General features: G+C 42.7%; 1 protein-coding gene across 9 annotated transcripts in view; it reads right to left on the bottom strand.

Moving 5' to 3' along the window:
* PRPSAP2 (phosphoribosyl pyrophosphate synthetase associated protein 2) overlaps nucleotides 1-18,903 on the bottom strand; it is a 62,734-nt gene that overhangs the window by 27,186 nt on the left and 16,645 nt on the right. For 8 of the 9 annotated variants that reach the window (XM_059668420.1, XM_059668417.1, XM_059668413.1 and 5 more), the window contains 4 exons: nucleotides 18,161-18,227; nucleotides 13,890-14,062; nucleotides 11,147-11,262; nucleotides 6,366-6,421 (listed from right to left, as the gene is read on the bottom strand). In XM_059668420.1, the coding sequence (XP_059524403.1) occupies nucleotides 6,366-6,421; nucleotides 11,147-11,262; nucleotides 13,890-14,062; nucleotides 18,161-18,227 (412 nt within the window). The remainder of the gene's footprint in view (nucleotides 1-6,365; nucleotides 6,422-11,146; nucleotides 11,263-13,889; nucleotides 14,063-18,160; nucleotides 18,228-18,903) is intronic. The other variant, XM_059668416.1, reaches the window with a different exon arrangement.

Here is an 18,903-nt window from a genome sequence, read left to right as displayed (position 1 = left end):
CTGCTGATAAATGTAGTGAGACCCTCAAGAAATCTAGTGAGACCCTCGAGGTTATGAAAAAGGACCAACTAGAAATTAAGCATACACTGACTGAAATAAAGGATATTATGCAGAGTTACTACAGCAGACTAGAGGATTGCAAGAATCAAGTCAAAGATTTGAAATACGGAGAAGCAAAAAACACCCAACCAGAAAAGCAAAATGAAAAAAGAATCCAAAAACACGAAGATAGTGTAAGGAGCCTCTGGGACAGCTTCAAGCGTACCAACATCAGAATTATAGGGGTGCCAGAAGATGAGAGAGAGCAAGATATTGAAAACCTATTTGAAGAAATAATGACAGAAAACTTCCCCTACCTGGTGAAAGAAATAGACTTATAAGTCCAGGAAGCACAGAGAACCCCAAACAAAAGGAATCCAAAGAGGAACACAACAAGACACATCATAATTAAAATGCCAAGAGCAAAAGACAAAGAGAGAATCTTAAAAGCAGCAAGAGAAAGAAACACAGTTACCTACAAGGGAGTACCCATACAATTGTCAGCTGATTTCTCAACAGAAACTTTGCAGGCCAGAAGGGAGTGGCAAGAAATATTCAAAGTGATGAATACCAAGAACCAACAACCAAGATTACTTTATCCAGCAAAGCTATCATTCAGAATTGAAGGTCAGATAAAGAGCTTCACAGATAAGGAAAAGCTAAAGGAATTCATCTCCACCAAACCAGTATTATATGAAATGCTGAAAGGTATCCTTTAAGAAGAGGAGGAAGAAGAAAAAGGTAAAGATACAAATTATGAACAACAAATACACATCTACCAACAAGTGAATCTAAAAATCAAGTGAATAAATAATCTGATGAACAGAATGAACTGGTGATTATAATAGAATCAGGGGCATAGAAAGGGAGTGGACTGACTATTCTTGGGGGGAAAGGGGTGTGGGGGATGCGGGAAGAGACTGGACAAAAATTGTGCACCTATGGATGAGGACAGTGGGGGGGGGGTGAGGGCGGAAGGTGGGGGGGAACCGGGTGTAGGGGAGCTATGGGGGGGGGGGAGGAAGAGGAACAACTGTAATAATCTGAACAATAAAGATTTAATTAACACATTGTTTGCGGGTAGTTTTTATCATTTTTGCTAATTTTTTGCGCAAATGGCAACGTTAAGTAAAATTACGATAAGTTTAGTTTATGTATTTATACGTTACCCGCATTCTACCACATCTATAAAAAACGTATTAATACCTGTCCCGCGCTCTACTACACTGGTAGAACGTATAAATACGTAAAACGTGTAAACACGTTTCCCGCATACAATGTGTTAAAAAAAACAACAAAACACATTGCTGCAATTTCTGCTTCCACTAAGATGGAGCAGTCCTTCCACAAAGTACAACTAAAAACCTGGATATACTATATAATAAAAGGCTAATATTCAAATCGACCGAACGGCAGAATGACTGGTCGTTATGACACTCACTGACCACCAGAGGACAGGCACGCAACACAGGAGCTGCCTCCTGGTGGTCAGTGCGCTCCTACAGGGGGAGCGCTGCTTAGCCAGAAGCCGGGCTCATGGCTGGCGAGCACAGCGGCGCTGGTGGGAGCCTCTCCCACCTCCGCAGCAGCACTCAGGATGTCCAATCGCCGACAGGCCTAAACCGTCAGTCAGACATCCCCCGAGGACTCCCAGAGTGCGAGAGGGCACAGGCCAAGCTGAGGGAACCCCCCCTCCTGAGTGCATGAATTTCGTGCACCAGGCCTCTAGTTATATATATGAAACAAACATAAGACTCCAGTGCTGGAGAGGAGAATGCTGATTGGCTAAGGACCTCAGGACTGGAGAAATGACATGGCAGTGAGTCCTCTGGGCTTTCTTTTTGCATTATCCCAGATTAGCAGCTAGAGAAACAGGCAACCCCAAAATACCAATGGTACAGAGCCCCAAAAGAATCTGCTTTCTCTATCCAAAAGACCAAGAAAGGAGCAGCCTCCCAAGTCAGAAAACTTTAAGACAGGAACTGTCCTACTCCAGACAAACATGACAGAAAACATGGCAGCTGCATCCCTCCCACATGAGTAAAAACCAAGTGAAGGTCCTACACTTCCTTCCTTGCCAAGCTATAATGATGCACCCCAAGCCCCCAACGGGTGGTTTAAGAGAAGGCCACGTAGGAGCTGGGCCTTTCATCCCTACTCAGCAGGAATGAGCCCCCACCTGCCAGTGTCAGTGGAGAGTGAACCCTGGACGTCCACCCCAACTCGGCAGGAAGGAGGGGTCTTCCCCCCGCCCCACAAGGTAGAGTCAGAGGAGGCCTAGAGGAGTCGGGACTTTCACCGGCCCAGTGGTAACAAGGCCACTCCACTCTTGGGTGTTGATGGAGAACACATAAAAGATCTATACTCCCACTTCCACCCACTTCTGATTGTTTTGATCCAACTGTTACTATAAAACTACAGTAATCGAAACAGGGTGGTACTGGCACACAGATAACAGAACAGAACTGAGGGTCCAGAAATAAATGCCATAAACATCTACAGCCAATTGTTTCTAACATGGTGCCAAGTCATCCAAGGGGGAAAGAAGAGTCTTTTCAATGAACAGTGCAGGACGACTGCACTGGATGATCACAGGGAAAAGGAAGAGGCTGAAGGCTTACCTCACTCCATATACAAAACAGCTCTCCAACCCAGTATAAGAGCTAAAACTAAACTATTAAGAGAAAACATTGGGGCAAGACTTAATACCTTGGATTTAGCATTGCCTCTTTAGACATGATACAGAAAAAGCTAAATTAGGCTTCATAAAAATTAAAAACTTTTGTACATCGAAGGACATATCAAGAATGGGAAAAGACAACCTACAGAATGGAGTAAAATAATTGCAAACCATATAATCTGAGAAGGGTCTAGTATTTAGAATATATAAAGAAGTTCTACAATTCAACCACAAAAAGGCAGACAACCCCATTTAAAAATAAGCAAAGGCTGCTGGCTCAAAGCCCTCCCTGGGACTCGGGGGATGCATACGGGAGCGAGGGGGAGAAGCAGAAGCAGCTGTTTTTCCTTTTTGAGATCACGACACTATCTGATTCCTCCAGACACCTGCCACAACATAATGTCCTTGACTAATTGGCTTTCCCAGCCGCCAACATGGGCAGCCTTCCCCCCAATCAGTGGGTGATATTTGGAGCCCCGTCCATCAAGAGAGTTGGGAGTTGGGGTATTTTCTCACCCCAACAGTGAATGAACTGAGTACAGCTTTAGAACGTCAGCTTTCTGTTCAGGATCTGGGCTGGACGGGAGCAGCACTAGGCTTGGATATGAGAGTTCTCTGATCACTGGACTTGGATATGAGAGTTCTCTGATCACTGGACTTGGATATGAGAGTTCTGTGATCTACCCATGGCAGCTTTCCAGCATCCAGGGCCATTTCAGGATCTTTCTGGGCCTCTAGTATTGTAACTTTTTATTGATTTCAGTAAGAAAAGGAGAGGGAGAGACAGAAACATCAATGATGAGAGAAAATCACTGATCGGCTGCCTCCTGACCCTACTGACTGGGGATCGAGCCTGCAACCAGCGCATGTGCCCTGACCAGGAATTGAACAGTGACTCCTGGTTCACAGGTTGACACTCAACCACTGAAACACACCAGCCGGGCATATATTTGTAGACATTTTAATTAAACATTGATTAATTTCAAAGTAAAATAATTAAAAGCAAAGCATTTGAGTAGACATTTGTCCAAAGATATACTAATGGTCACAAGCACATGAAAAGATGGTCAACATCATTAATAACTAGAAATCCAAATCAAAACCACATGAGAGTCCAGCCAGTGTGGCTAAGTAGTAAGAGCGTTGGCCCATGCAGCAAAGTGTCCCAGTCAAGGGCATGTACCCAGGATGCAGGTTCAATCCTTGGCCCCAGTTGAGTCACATTCGGGAGGCAGCCAATCAATGTCTCTCTGTCTCTGTCTGTCTCTGTCTGTCTGTCTCTCTCTCTCTCCCTCCCTCCTTCCTTCCCACTCTCTCTAAAAATCAATGGAAAAAATATCCTCAGGTGAGGATTAACCAAAAACATAAAAACAAACAAAAACCACAATAAGTCCTAGCCGGTTTGATTCAGTGATTACAGCATCGGCCCTTGGACTGAAGGGTGGAAGGTTCAATTCTAGTCAAGGGCTCGTACCTGGGTTGCAGGTCAATCCCGGGCCCTGGTCAGGGCATGTGTGGGAGGCAACCAATCCCTCAGATCAGTATTTCTCTCACTCTGTCTCAGCCCCTCCCTTCCATTCTCTCCAAAATCAATGAGAGAAAATATCCTCTGGTGAGGATTAACAACAGAAAACACAAAACAAAACCACAATGAGATACCATTTCATACCCACTTAGGATGGCTATAATAAAAATAAAAAACAGAAAATAAGTGTTGGTGATAATGTGGAGAAATTAGAACCCTTGTACATTGCTGGTGAGAATGGGAAAAAGTTTGGTGGTCCCTCAAAAATGTAAATAGAGGTACCATGACCTAGCAATTCCAATCCTAGGCATACATCCACAAGAAATGAAAACATGTGTCAATGTAGAAACTTACAAACAAATGTTCACAGCTACTCCAAACAGCTGTAGAAACAACCCCAATGCCCATCAACAATGAACAGATCAAGTATAGCCCATCCATACAACAGAGTATTATTCAGCCATAAAAAGACGTGAAATACCAACACACAGATATCTGGCCCTCGAAAACATTATGCTAAGTGAAAGAAACCAAACACAAAAGGCCATATAATGTGTGCTTCCATTTCTATGAAATATCCAGAACAAGCAAATCCAGAGACAGAAGCAGGTTACGGCTGCCAGGGCTGGGGGGAGGGGGTGGAGAGTGATTACATGGTGAGTACAGGGTATTCTGGAGTGAGGTGGTCATTGCAAAACCTTGTGAATTCACTGGATGCCAGTGAACTATATACTTAAAAATGGTTAACTGTATGTTATGTGATTTTTACCTTAATTTTTTTAAAGTCTATACATCAGCCCTGGCCGGCTTGGCTCAGTGGATAGAGCGTCGGCCTGCGGACTGAAAGGTCCCAGGTTCGGTTCCGGTCAAGGGCATGTACCTTGGTCGCGGGCACATCCCCAGTAGGGAGTGTGCAGGAGGCGGCTGATCGATGTTTCTCTCTCATTGATGTTTCTAACTCTCTATCCCTCTCCCCTCTTCTCTGTAAAAAATCAATAAAATATCTTTAAAAAAAAAGTCTATACATCACAGAAAAATAAATTACTAAATTTTAATTAAGTCAGCCTTTTCACAAATGTTTGAAAAGCTGTTTGGAATGTTTATATTCCAAAGTGAGGCAGTTTCCTATGGCTTTCTCATGGACGATGCGAGGCCTGTGACGCAGCTTCTCGAAGGAAGCGTGTGCGGCACAGCCCTGGCTGCACGGGGCAGCTCTAAGAACGCGGCACACCATGCTCGTCACAAGTGCAACCTAAGTCATAGTCTAACTGCCCTTCTTCACCTACGACGGAAAACCCCTGCTCATAACCCTCCTAAGTCAACGGCTCAGCACGTGCAAGTTCTCCATCCTTCAACATTAACAGCCCACGGGGCGAGGAGGGAGGTACGATGCTTTCCTGCATCCCACAGGACTCAACAATGATCCAGTGAGCAAAGGTATTCAATTGTGGAAAATAAGTTTAAAAGAGATTTTTTAGGAAAAAATATTTTATTCCTTCCTACATTTGATTTTGTTCTTTCCCTCTCCAAAAGAGTGGCTTTTCCAGAAAACATTGGTACATGAGACCCTCTTAGCCCAAATACAACCCTGCGTTCTGTATTACTGACTCATCAGTTACTCGGGGCTACATGTGACTCTCAGAACTGCCCCATTTGGATGCCTCAGGGTGTTGTCGTTTTGTAAAATGTCACCTTTTAACACATACCAATAGTGGCCACTGGGCTGGATACAATTCTGTTAATAAATTACTGAGTTCAAGGCAGCAAACAACTACAAAGAATATTTGCTAATATTATAAATGCCAGATGGGAAGATCAACAACAAGCAGCTGCCAGTCTGGGAGTGAGGGAAGTGCTAGGTTGGGATTCCCCAGACCTGGATGACTTTGGTAAAATAAATATGACTGGTGGTCACAGATTGGGGTTGAAAAAGAAAGAAAAACTAATCATCATCACTTAATAAATGAAGTCTGCAAACAATCTGTTAAACTGCCAGTCCATGAAATAAAAATAAGGGACACCAGTGAACTACTGGGGTTGAAACCAGAACACCGGGGATCTGATGGAGGGCTGATCCCTGGGTGTGGATGGAGGAGTGCTCAGTCGTGAGCTCCCACCTACCTCTTGGCTGAGGCTGGAGACTTGGCTACAATCACTGCATTCCTGTAATCCGGGATCTGTGACAGAGAGGCCAGGGATTACTGCCATGACTCCATAAGGCTATGCACACCAACACTCAACAGTCAATGGAAAGGAACGGTGCAGCGCTAGCCGGTGTTCTCAGTGGTTAGACCATGGGCCCAAGCATGGGAAGGTCATGGGTTTGATTCCCAGGTCAGGGTACATACCGGAGGCAACCAGTCCATGCGTCTCTCCCACATAGATGTCTCTCTCTCCCTCCCCTCCTTCTACTCTCTCTGAAAAAGCAGTGAAAAAAATATTCTCAGGTGAGGATTAACAAACAAAAAAGAAACAGTGCATCGGACTCAAAAATGAATTTTGGTCACTTGAAAACTTTCCAAGAAGATAAAAGTCCAAAGCAAATTTCTCCTTTGGAAAACAAAGAAACACCTACCTAGCAAAATATTATTTTTCATTTGTGTATGTGTATTTTCTCAGGAAAAAATATTATTAAGAAATAAGCCTCACAGACCTCTTTGAAGAAAAAACTCCGGCTAATTGGTGATTAGCTCACGTCTATGTGCCAGCAAATACTGATAATATGGTATAAAGACATTTTTATAGTCAGTCTCAGGAAGTTGTCATTTCATATTGCCAGGATGATATCCATCCAATATGAACCCAAGGGACTGTACTGTAATTGTCAAGTTCCAAATTAGTGCATCCAAACAAAGGACTATTTACCATATTTTAGTCATATAGTGAAGAAACCAATTGGTTAAAGACAATCAGTCCAGTGCTGTTTTATAAGGACACTAGAGGCCTGATGCACGAAATTCATGCAAGAGTAGGCCTGCCTTCCTTCCCCTGGCTGCCAGCACCGGCTTCCCTGGGGCACCCGGGACCCAGGCTTCCCTCAGCTGCCAGTAGGCACCAGAGACCCGGGCTTCCCTCGCAGCCCCCGCAGTGTCCAGAAGGTTGTCTGGAAGGATGTCTGGAAGGACATCGGTCTAATTAACATATTACACTTTTATTATTATAGAAGATTAAGAGCCCTTACAAAAATAACTAAAATATCAGTGTGCTCTGGAGTCAATAAAGTTTAACACTTGAAGTGATCTATGCTAGTGAGAATATATTAAAGATATACCTATTATCAACTTCTGAGAGTTTAGAAGGCAGAATTATTTTTAAGCTGAGCAGTAGTTTACTTTATATAAACAGAGAGGAAGGGACAGGGAGATAGAAACATCAATAATGAGAGAGAATCACTGATTGGCTGGGGATCAAGTCCACAACTCAGGCATGTGCCCTAATGGGAAATCAAACCATGACCTCCTGGTTCATAGGCTAATGCTCAATCACTAAGCCACACCAGCCGGGCTCTTTTAATTTATTTATTTTTATTGGGAAGGGAGGGAGGAAGAGAGAGACAGGGAGGGAGTGGGAGGGGGAGGGAAGGGGGGAGAGAGAGAAAGAGACAGTGATCAACTGCCTCCCCATGCCACCTACTGGGAATCAAGCCCACAACCTGGACATGTGTCCTGAACGGGAATTGAAGGAGAAACCTTTTGGTGCACAGGATGACACTCAACAACTGAGTCACACTGGCCAGGGCACAGTATTTATTTCTGACTTCATCTTGGCAATATTTTATGTTCTTAAAATTTAATCACTTCATTAAGTTATATACCAGAAATTTCATTCAAATAAATCCCCATAGCTTTTCTCACAATTATGCCAGTTCAATACATTTTAATATAAGCACTTAAAATAATCACTAGCACCTTGTACAATTCTTAGCACATGGGAAGCACTAAGTAATAAATGCTTAGTAAACAAACAAACAACTGATTAATCTGAAGAAGGCTCTATTATAGATATATCCAGCATAACCACATGGACCTTATGTCCTTCAGGAAGGCCTAATTTATCCAACACTGTCAGTGAGGAAGGTAGCAAAAAAAATATTTAAATTTAGGCACTTTTCTTATTTTTGCTAGAAATCTTTCTAAACTAGTTTATGTACTTCCTTGCCTTATCAAACATGATCAAATCCAGCCGAGAGGAAATAACCAAGGAAACAGTGAAGAAAGGACTCATCAATAAAAATAGGTCTATTTTCTCCACAAAAGTTAAAGCAGAAAAACATATTTATAAAGAAAAAACAAGCTGCTTTGAAAAAGAACCAAAAAGAAATCCAGGAGGTGGAAGTGATTATGGTCCAAAAAAAACCCAGTCACTGAGCTACAGACACAACTGAATAACAAACCTGGGAGATCAGGCCACAGAATTTTCCCACAATGAGGGATATAAGAACACAAACTTGAAGAAAAAGAGTTAAACAATATAGAGACTATACATAACAGTTTCCCAAAGAATTAAAAAAAAAAAAGGATGAAATATTCAAATTATAAAGAAAAGGACTCCCAAAGAATGAAAGGGACCCACTGAATATCTAGAGAAATCGGTGGAAAAAAAGATCTACCCCAGACACACCTGCTGAAATTCCAAAATCACGGCAAGAAAATAAAACACTATTTTATTTTATTTTATTTTTTAAATACATTTTTATTGATTTCAGAGAGGAAGGGAGAGGGAGAGAGAGAGAGAAGCATCAATGACCAGAGATGCTCCTGCACACCCCCTACTAGGGACTGAGCCCACAACCTGGGCATGTGCCCTCACTAAGAATTGAACAATGACTTCCTTGGTTCATAGGTCGACACTCAAGCGCTGAGCCACACCGGCCAGGAGAAAACACTATTTTAGATGGAGAAAATTCTGTCCCTTCCCCGCCCCCCAGAAAAAGCCTCCCCCATGATAAGATGCTCAATCATACTAGATACCAGGGGAGTAAAAAATTCAAGGAAGGTTGTTTTATCCATTAAATTAGCAAAATTAAGGCCCAGGGAAACAGGTACTATCATAGCACTGCTACTGGAAGTATAAATTAATACAGCCTCTTCATATAATTGCAATTTTTACAATATCTATTAAATACTAAGTTTTCAGAAAATTGTAATTTTTGCAGTATCTACTTAAAAAATTTTAAATGTAGACTAGTGGCCTGGTACACGAATTCATGCTCATTGAAAGGAAATTAATTAGAAGAAATATTTTAATATCACTATTCGCCCTTTCTCTATAATAGAAGTGTCAACCAAATTCACAATCGACGAGGACAGATGGAAACACAAACACGCATGTGATTGGCACCAGCAAGAGCTTTATATGTATAACACATGCAAAGTCAACTTAGCCTTTTGCAGATATAGAACAAACTTGCTTAATTAGACCTGCTTTCTGATGTAGCTAAACTTTTTCCAGCCCAATGAAGCACAACTTCTCTTCCAGGTAATTATCAGCAACACAGCAGTAAATATCAGCACGAAGCAGATTATTATTGTAGGTCACGCAGGGAGAACAAAGGGTAAAATATTTAACTGCAGCCGTGTCTGACTACATTCTACGCAGTGAGAAAACCTGAAGTCATTTTCAAGGTCCACCATTTCTTACTTCTTTTCAGTTGGGTCAAGTTCCTAAGCTTTCTAAATCTCCATTTTTCTAGCTAATGAAAAGAAAATAGAATTCTACCGAGTCTCCTATCTACCTACTCCAGGACTTCTGTGAGGATCACATGAGATGAGGCATGGGAAAACACTTCACAGACATTTGGTTAAAGTGTAAACTGTTTCCACCTGGCTATAAAGCAAGCCATGTTCCTGGGATGAAGAAAATGCAAGGAAGCTAGTCGCTAGGGAGAGGAAGCCGGGCATTGCTACTTGATGTCATTACCTGGACGGAGGGAAGGACACTTAGCATATTAGCCTTTTATATAGATAGAATGTGATAACAGCGGCACAGTAAGTCTTTTTCAGTAGTCAAAATGGATGAACTGTGTCCTGGCCAGGGTAGCTCACTTGCTTGGGCATCCTCCCATGCACTGAAAAGTTGCTAGTTTGATTCCTGTCAGGGCACATGCCCAGGTTGCAGGCTTGATCAATGTTTCACTCTCACATCAATATTTCTTTCTCTCTCTCTCTCTGTCCCTCTCTCCCCCCATCCCTTTCTCTCTCTGTAAAATCAATAAACTATTCTTAAAAAAAAAAAAAAAGATAAACTGTGACACAATATGGCTGAATCTTAATAATGAAACATCAAGTGAAAAATTCCCAAAAGATTACACAGTTTGATTCTTTTTGATAAAGTTTAAAAATATACTTTTTGTGTTTAAATAACAAATACTGCATATATCTCTATATATGGACGAGATGAAACTATATAAAAAGGAAATTGGGAGAAAGATGAATCAAGATTCAGGATGATGGTTTCCTCAGGTGGGGGAGGCAGGGAGTGGACCAGAGAAGGACCTCATGAGATGATTCTAAGTTGTTATGATGATTTTAATTTACTTGCTGGATGGTAGTGTCATGGATGGTGACTACTGTAACTGGACAGAGAGAGAAAGTAGAAAGATGGATACATAAAAGAGGGCCTGGACCACACGTGGACAATGATGAGAGTGAGTTATCATAATCATGTGTAGTCCAATCCTAAGTACCTGAGGTCCAAAAGAAGAAAAAGCAATCTTAAGAACTTAGCAAAAGAAATATGTTAAAGATTAAGAATTTTAAAACATGGTGAGTTACATTTCTAAAGTAAATAGTACTTCAAGCAGAATATATCAAGTTTTAATCCTTTATGGACAACCCAAGGACATGGAAATGTCTTTCAACTTTAAAAAGAACATTAAAATAAAATAGTTTGAGCTAGCTTACCTCTTCTTGAATATACTGTAATAAGAAGGGAGAAGCTCTTAAATTATCAACAGGAATATTGAAGAAGCCCTGAATTTCCTTTTGGTGTAAATCCATAGTAATAAGATGAGTCAGACCTTTGAAAATAAAGCAGACACAAGCACATAACTAGCTCATGTGTTGAACTGTACTGTATGAAATTAGTACTATATAAAATAAGTTGCACTATATGTAATAAGTACAATATAAAATAGGATACTATATGTGATAAATTACGATTAAAAATTGCTCTCATCAAAACAAATTCAGCATCTTTTTTTTCAGCTATAAATGCTTTTTTTTAATTAAATTTTTATTGTTCAGATTATTACAGTTGTTTCTCTTTTTCTCCCCCATAGCTCCCTCCACCCGTTTCCCACCCCCCCATCCGCCCTCACCCCCCCCCACTGTCCTCATCCATAGGTGCACGATTTTTGTCCAGTCTCTTCCCGCATCCCCCACACCCCTTTCCCCCCCAAGAATAGTTAGTCCACTCCCTTTCTATGCCCCTGATTCTATTATAATCACCAGTTTATTCTGTTCATCAGATTATTTATTCACTTGATTTTTAGATTTACTTGTTGATAGGTGTGTATTTGTTTTTTTTTGTTTTTGTTTTTGTTTTTGTTTTTTTTATTGCTTAAAGTATTACAAAGGGTATTACATATGTATCCATTTTATCCCCCCGCCCTAGACAGTCCCCTAGCCTCCCCTATCACCCAGTGTTTTATGTCCATTGGTTATGCTTATATGCATGCATACAAGTCCTTTAGTTGATCTCTTACCCCCCTACCTCCAGCCCCCCAACCCTCCCTGGCCTTCCCGCTGCAGTTTGACAATCTGTTTGAGGCAGCTCTGCCTCTGTATCTATTATTGTTCAAAAGTTTATAATGGTCTCTATTGTCCATGAATGAGTGAGATCATGTGGTATTTTTCCTTTATTGACTGGCTTATTTCACTTAGCATAATGCTCTCCAGTTCCATCCATGACGTTGCAAATGGTAAGAGTTCCTTCCTTTTTACAGCAGCATAGTATTCCATCGTGTAGATGTACCACAGTTTTCTAATCCATTCATCTACTGATGGGCACTTAGGCTGTTTCCAGATCTTAGCTATGGTGAATTGTGCTCAAATTCAGCATCTTTATATCAGATATTTTAGTCTGAGATTGGGAGATAACAGGATAAATAAAAACTGGTCTGTCCCTGGTTTCTGGCACCCAACTCCTAACCCCTTGTGAGTTGCTAAGTGAAAAGAGCTAGGAGCCTCTGTTGTTCTAATGAGGTGACTCGGGGTGAGCCCCTGGATGGCTCCTGGCTGGGGCGCTGGTCACCGGAAAAACCAGCCAGGATTAGAAACTTGGGATTTTCAGCCCCACCCCCACATCTCCAGAGAGGGGAGAGGAGTTAGAAATGGAGTTAATGATTGATTATGCCTATGGGGAAGCTCCATGAAATCCCAATATCATAGGTAGCAGGGACTTTCCAAGTTGGTGAACAGGTGGAGGCGCTGGGCAGAGTGGCAAACCCTGAGGGCATCGAAGCTCCATGCCCCTTAGTCCCACATACCCTGCCCTACACACCTTTTCCATCTGTATGGTCATCTGTATCCTTAACTTTTTATAATAAGTTGGTAAACAGTAAGTAAACTGCTTTCTTAAATTCCCTGAGCTGCTCTAACAAATTAATGGAATCTGAGAGAGGATGGGGGAAACCTCAGTTTTATAGCCAATTGGTGTGAAGCACAGGTAACAACCTCAACTAGCAACTGGCATCTGCAAGGGGTGGGCCAGTTTTGTGAGGCTGAGCCCTTAATCTGTGGGATCAGACAGTACCTCCAGGTAGATAATGTCAGAATTTAGTTAAATTGTGGGGCTCCTAGCTGATGCATGGAGAATTGCTATGTTTAGGGAAAAACTACAGTTAGTGACCAAAAGTGTCAGAAGTGAAGTGTTCCGTGTGAGCAGTAAAGGAGTCACACAAGAGGAAAAGAATTAGAGAACTGGGTTTTTCCCTACTCAAGAGGGAAAGACCGTACATTTTTTTTTATTTCAGAGAGGAAGTGAGAGGGAGAGAGAGATAGAAACATCAATGATAAGAGAGAATCATCGATCGGCTGCCTCCTGAACACCCCCTATTGGGAACGAGCCAGCAACCTGGGCATGTGCCCGATGGGAAATGAACCTTCACCTTCTGGTTCTTGGTCGACACGCAACCACTGAGCCATCGCAGCAGAGTTCAATATAATTTTTAAACAAAGAATTTAGGAAAAAATAAATTGTTCTCATTACCTTTGTGTTTTGGGGACTTGGAAACAGCAAAGAATTCTCTGTACTGTTTTCTCATCAATTAGTTAACTTTCAAAGCTGTATCAGCCCTGGCCAGTGTAGCTAGTGGCTGGGCACTGTCCCGTGCACTGAAAGGTTGCTGGTTCGACTCCCTGTGGAGGCATAAGCCTGGGTTGTAGGCTGGGTTCCTGGGAGGGGCAGTGATTGATGTTTCTCACATCGATGTGTGTGTTTTTCTCTCTCTCCCTCTCCCTTCTCTAACAAAACAAAAAAAAAAAAATCATAAAAAAAACTTTAAAAATAAATGAAATTAAAACTGTATCACTTTTTTTACTCTGTTTAGCATTCCAATGTAGTCTTAAAAATGCTTTACAATTTCTAAGGTAAAAATAAAACTCTCAGGATCCCAATTAATTATCAAATATCTGCCATTCTTACCAGCTTTACACATCATTGAAGCCAGCAATTTGGAAACAATGGAGCCTCTTTTTCTCATCTTGCACTGCTTGCTGTAAGGGAAGTAGGGGATCACACCAATAATGCTTTTGGCACAAGAGGTCTTACACGCATATACCATGATCAGGAGCTCCATGATGGTGGTGTTCACATCCCTGTAACCCAAAAGACAGGTCCCAGCAAGGAACGTAAGACAGAGGATAATATCTTCCTGTCCCAACCAAGTATCAGCAATGTGCTCTCCATGCCGCTACCAAGGCTTAAGGCTCAAGGGAGAGAGAAATAAACCAATAACTTCCTCTCTCCTCCACCAGCTCCCCCCACATGCCCTCTCAGCCAATGATCCTACTTCCTTTTTCACTGAGGAAAGAGCTGCCAGGGGCTCCCACCACCATCTGCATTTATACCGAGAAGTCCGCCTGCCTTCAGCCATCAGTGAGAGACGAATTTTCCACACCACAGTTACTCTGAAATCAGCCATACAAATTACAATAATCCCCACCCTCTCTTGCCTATACCAGCAATTCTCTCTTCTGCCTCCGTCATCAATTTGTTACTACACTCACAAGCTCATGCCATCAGCCTGTCCTGTAAACACTATTATTTTTTCCATTAAAAACAAGGACTCATGACCACGTTCCCCTCTACCCCATTCCTTGCTCCCCTGTGCATTAGGTCTCAAGAGTTGTCGACACTCGCTATCTCATTCATCTACTCTCATTCTCTCCCAAACATATTCTAATCCAAGTCATCAATGACCTCCACATGGCTAGTAAATCACCACGTCAATGCTCAGTCCTTCTCTCACCTGACCCACCAGCGGCATCACACACAGCTGCTCCCCCCTCTCCCTGCTACTCTGGACTCACTTGGCTTCTAGAACTCCCTGTTCTCCTCCTACACTACCTGGTTTCTTTTGCTGATTTCTCTTCTCCTTAACTTCTGACCCTAATGCTCATTCATTTGTCCTCTTCCCCTACTCTCTCTCCTCATCCTTTGGGCTTTTCATCCAATTTCACAGCTTTATAAATACTGAAGACTCTCAAATGTATAGACCCAGTCCAAGCTTCTCAACTCCAACTGCTACTTGACGATTCCACTTGAATGTCTATTAAGACATCTCAAAACTTAACATACCCCAAACTAAACTGCTCTTTGCCCCCAAAGCCTGCTTCATCATAAAATCCTTTGCGAACTCAATTGATGGCAACATTATTCCTCTAATTTACACAGGACAAAAGCCTCAGTGGCATCCTTAACTGCTCCCCTATCCAGAAAGCACCCCACCACTCCGCTGCTGCACTGGGCCTTGCCACTCTCCCTCCCCAGCGGGGACTCTGACAGCCGGCTACCACAGGTCTCCTCCCCCACAGGCCCTCTGCAGTCCATTCTCCACAGACTCCATCTAGACATGACAATGAGTCAGATCATGCACCACTCTGCTCAAGACCCAGAAAGGCTTCCATTGTGCCCACGTCCCTATCATGGCTCCCTGGCCCCTTCATGATGTGCTCCTCACCCACTGCTCTGCTGTCCACTCCTACTCCATGCCCCTCTCAGTCTGGCCGCACTCCACAACTTGTCAATGCTGATTCCCACTGACGGCCTGCACCTTCGAAGTGCACCCGGCTCTCCTCCCCAGATAGCCACCTAATTTAGTTCCTCACCTTCTTTCAGTTCTTGCCAAATGTCAATTTTTAAAAATATATTTTTATTGATTTCAGAGAGGAGGGGGAAGGAAGAGAGACAGAAACATCCATGATGAGAGAGAATCATCAATCAATGCCTCCTCTACACCCCCCTGGGGATCGAGCCTGAAACCCAGACATGTGCCCTGACCACGAATCAAAGCATGATCTCCTAGTTCATAGGGCAACGCTCAACCACTGACCCACACTGGCTGGGCAAATGTCAATTTTTAATAAGGCCTACCCTGTAAGCCCTTTCTATACCCTCACCACCATGACTCCCAATTCCGTGCCATGCTATTTTGTTGTTTCTCCCCATAGCACTCATCACCTTCTGACAAAATAAATAAAATCTACTTACTTATTATGTAACTTGCAAGTCGTAGAATATACAGGGTGAGGCAAAAGTAGGTCTACAGTTGTGCGTACATGAAACAGAGCTTACCCACTAATTACTGTGTTATTTTCCACAGGAACAACTGTAAACCTACTTTTGCCTCACCCTGTATACTCCATGAGAATGAGGATCTTTACCTGTTTTAGTCTTAATGCATCTCACCTGTAACAGTGACGAGCATCTTCAATAAATGTTTGTTAAAAAGTAACGAGTAGAAACATATCCTTTGGGCGAGCAGGTGTTCTGCTAATATCTAACAACAAGCCTGACATCTGCAGTTAAAGTGGACTTTTAGAAGAGTGTTCTACGTGAAAGGGTAAGAGTAGAGAAATCAACAGTGAGTGTAAAGTTACAACGAGGTTTCCAAACTATGCTCCCAGGAGCACCATTTTTCTGTGAGCTGGTACAAAGCTTTCCATCACTAAACTTAAATAATGAACTTGTTTGAAAAGTTAACACACAGAATTTTCTTAATTTAAAAACGTTCTAGTCTGTACTAAAATAAAGGATAAGCTGTATCTGACAATACAAATCTCAATGTTAACTATCTCACAGGACTTTATAAAGACCATGATGTCCAGCTTTCTGCAACCTGGGCAAGAGTAAGAAGAGCTGAATTAACACAAGCCTACCGCACAGTTCAGAACAATGCAAAATGAGACAGAGAGAAAATAAAGGAGATGGCTGTGGCTAGAGGACCAAGAAACTGATAAAAGGCAGGAAGAGAATAAGTGTTAAAAATAAGTAAAAGAAAATAAACAGGACTTGAATTCGAGAATTACAGGAGTCACCCTTCTGAAGTCCCGAATTCTAAGTCCAATTTAGCCTTCAGTGCCTCTTGGGAAACATAGCCAATCTGTGCATTTATACAAGTCAACTCACACTTGTCTCTGGGTAGATAAAAGTACTGAAAACAGCTAGGAGCCAGAGCAACATAAACTGTTCTGTGCTCTGCATTTCCCCACCCGCTGCTGGAGGGTGAGGAGGTTCTGTTATCCTTCAGAGCCTCTGCTCTCGGGCTGGAGAACCTTTTTCTGCCCAGGGCCATTTGGATATTTATAACATCATTCGCTTAATATAAATGTATGTTGCTATGAACAAAGCTCCTAGACTTATTGAATTTTGCGTCCCACCTGCAGGTGCCTTGGCAGGGCCAGACCAATGATTTTACGGGACTTATATGGCCCGAGGGACAGACAGCCCCCACCCCTGCTCTACTCCACTGCAGTAGCCCCACGGCCCCCCATCCTCAGTGTCTCTTTCTGTGGTTTGTTGCCCTCAGTCAACCATGGTAGGAAAATACTAAATGGAAAATTCCAGGAATAAACAACTGATGAGTTTTAAATTGTGTGCCATTTTGCATAGCTGTCCAGCTCCATCCCACCTGGGACATTAATTATTCCATATGCTGCATATGACATCTGCCCGGTAGTCACTCAGTAAGCTGTCTTGGTTATCAAATCAGTTACCAGAGACAGAGAGAGATACCACATTCCCATAACTTTTATTATAGTACTAGAGGCCTGGTGCATGAAATTTGTGCACTCAGGGGGGGGTCCCTCAGTCCAGTCTGCGCCCTCTCCCAGTCTGGGAGCCTCGGGGGATGTCCGACTGCTGCGGAGGTGGGAGAGGCTCCCGCCACCGCCACTGTACTCGCCAGCCGTGAGCCTGGCTTCTGGCTGAGCAACGCTTCCCCTGTGGAAGCCCACTGCCCACCAGGGGGCAGTTCCTGCATTGAGCATCTGCCCTCTGGTGGTCAATGTGCATCATAGTGACCATTCTGCTGTTCAGTCGATTTACATATTAGCCTTTTATTACATAGGATGATTATAATTGCTCTATTGTATTATTGTTGTTAATATCTTACTGTACCTAATTTATAAACTAAACTTTATCACAGATATGTATGTATGCATAGGAAGAACAGAGTATATATAGGACTCAGTCTTAGGCATCCACTGGGGGTCTTGGAATGTACCCCTGGATAACTGGGGGCTACTGTACTTGGTTACACATAAAGGCAGCAGTTAAGTCAGAAAAATAAGCAGAGTAAAATACCAGTTTTAAAATTATCTTAATTTTTCCTGTCTAACCGACTCTTATTCTGAACATTCACGCCCAAACAGAAACCCAGAAAGCAACAATGCTTCTGTTGGGTTAGTACTTACTTTGAAACAGTTTGAATGATGAAAACATCTTTTCCCCTCACGGACTCTTGAATTTGTACTCTTGTTTCTGGAAAGAAAAGGAAAAAAAGAGGGGAGGGGTAAAGAAGGTATATAATTTATGTTTTTGAAAATACACAAAAAATTTCAACATTTTCCAATGTTACAAAATATGGAAATTAAAACTGTTATAGAAGAGATTAGTTTTAGATGCTACAAAACCGTAATAAGCATACTGCCATTAGCTACACTTTTTAAACATAATTACATTTCTGACTTGAAACCAGTAAACTTACCCTCCCACTTCTTGTGTATAAGCAGAAAGCGCTGTACCACTCTGAGCACAGTATCTTTATAGGAAACTAGAGGCCCAGTGCAATAAATTCGTGCACTCGGATAGGGGTTCTCTCAGCCCGGCCTGCGCCCTCTCGCAGTCTGGGAGCCCGCGAGGGATGTCCGACTAATGGCTGAATCCACAGTGAGCAGGCCTAAGCCATCAGTCGGACATCCTTAGGGCTGCTACAGAGGTGGGAGAGGGTCCCGCCACCACCACTGCGCTCGCCAGCCGTGAGCCCCGCTTCTGGATGAGCGGCGCTCCCACTGTGGGAGTGCACTGACCACCAGGGGGCAGCGCATGGGTTGAGCATCTGCCCCCTGGTGGCCCATGCACGTCATAGCGACCGGTTGTTCTGCCGTTCAGTCGATTTGCATTTTAGCCTTTTATTATATAGGATTATATACTCATT

Source organism: Myotis daubentonii, chromosome 16 (assembly GCF_963259705.1).
Source record: "Myotis daubentonii chromosome 16, mMyoDau2.1, whole genome shotgun sequence".
In the NCBI taxonomy this organism is placed as follows: domain Eukaryota; kingdom Metazoa; phylum Chordata; class Mammalia; order Chiroptera; family Vespertilionidae; genus Myotis; species Myotis daubentonii.
This window is presented reverse-complemented; position numbering and strand designations above follow the sequence as displayed.